This window comes from Cynoglossus semilaevis, unplaced genomic scaffold (genome assembly GCF_000523025.1).
Source record: "Cynoglossus semilaevis isolate Cse_v1.0 unplaced genomic scaffold, Cse_v1.0 C18861608, whole genome shotgun sequence".
NCBI classification, from domain to species: Eukaryota; Metazoa; Chordata; class Actinopteri; order Pleuronectiformes; family Cynoglossidae; genus Cynoglossus; species Cynoglossus semilaevis.
In genome coordinates, this window is record NW_007592374.1 from 1 (window position 1) to 542 (window position 542).

At 43.4% G+C, this 542-nt stretch overlaps 1 protein-coding gene across 1 annotated transcript; it reads right to left on the minus strand.

Moving 5' to 3' along the window:
* Positions 1–534, minus strand: LOC103399661 (nucleobindin-2-like). Its single transcript, XM_008338314.2, has 3 exons — positions 331–534; positions 160–250; positions 1–71 (listed from the first exon to the last, which is right to left on the minus strand). The coding sequence occupies exons 1-3, from the start codon at positions 454–456 to the stop codon at positions 7–9; spliced, it is 282 nt and encodes a 93-aa protein (XP_008336536.2). The 5' UTR covers positions 457–534; the 3' UTR covers positions 1–6.
* Positions 535–542: the final 8 nt, after the last annotated feature.

A 542-nucleotide genomic window follows, 5' to 3' on the forward strand; every position in this document is an offset into this window, starting at 1 on the left:
GCCGTTTCATACCTCTTTCGTGAAGAGAGCTTCTAATTCATTTTCATCTAAAATGCCATCTTCGTTTGTATCTAAACAACGTGAAACATATGACAAACATGTTCATTTCATTTCAAATTTAAAAGAAAAAAAAGACTCAAATGAAATGCTTTCACCCACCGTGCAGTTTAAAGAAGGTTTTGGGGTTAAATTCCTGTGGATCCAGTCCATCCGTCTCCTCCCAGACTTCCCTCAGCTGAGCAACGCTACCCTGAGCATCACAAGAAGGAGGCATGAGTATCTGAGATTAACCCTTTGCAGTTAATGACTCACAAATGCTTCTAAACGCACCGGAGCATTGACTTTTGGGTGCTGCCGGTGTTTTTCCTTCAGCTCCTGCATCATTTTCTCCTCTTTATTCCTCTTTTCTTGGTCCAGGCCCTTAAGGTACTCCCGCCTCTCATGCTCCTTCAGCATCTCATACCGCTTGAACTCCTCATGTCTCTCAACATCGAAGTTTTCCAGGTCCTTGGTGGCCTAGACAAAATGGGTGGTTGATACTT

Excerpts from the sequence above, each read along its gene's own strand:
- LOC103399661 (XM_008338314.2), bottom strand. The coding sequence starts at position 456 with ATGCTGAAGGAGCATGAGAGGCGGGAGTACCTTAAGGGCCTGGACCAA. Across the intron at positions 251-330 it reads ACCCAAAAGTCAATGCTCCG|GGTAGCGTTGCTCAGCTGAG; the intron begins GTGCGTTTAGAA and ends TGTGATGCTCAG. Across the intron at positions 72-159 it reads AACCTTCTTTAAACTGCACG|ATACAAACGAAGATGGCATT; the intron begins GTGGGTGAAAGC and ends CACGTTGTTTAG.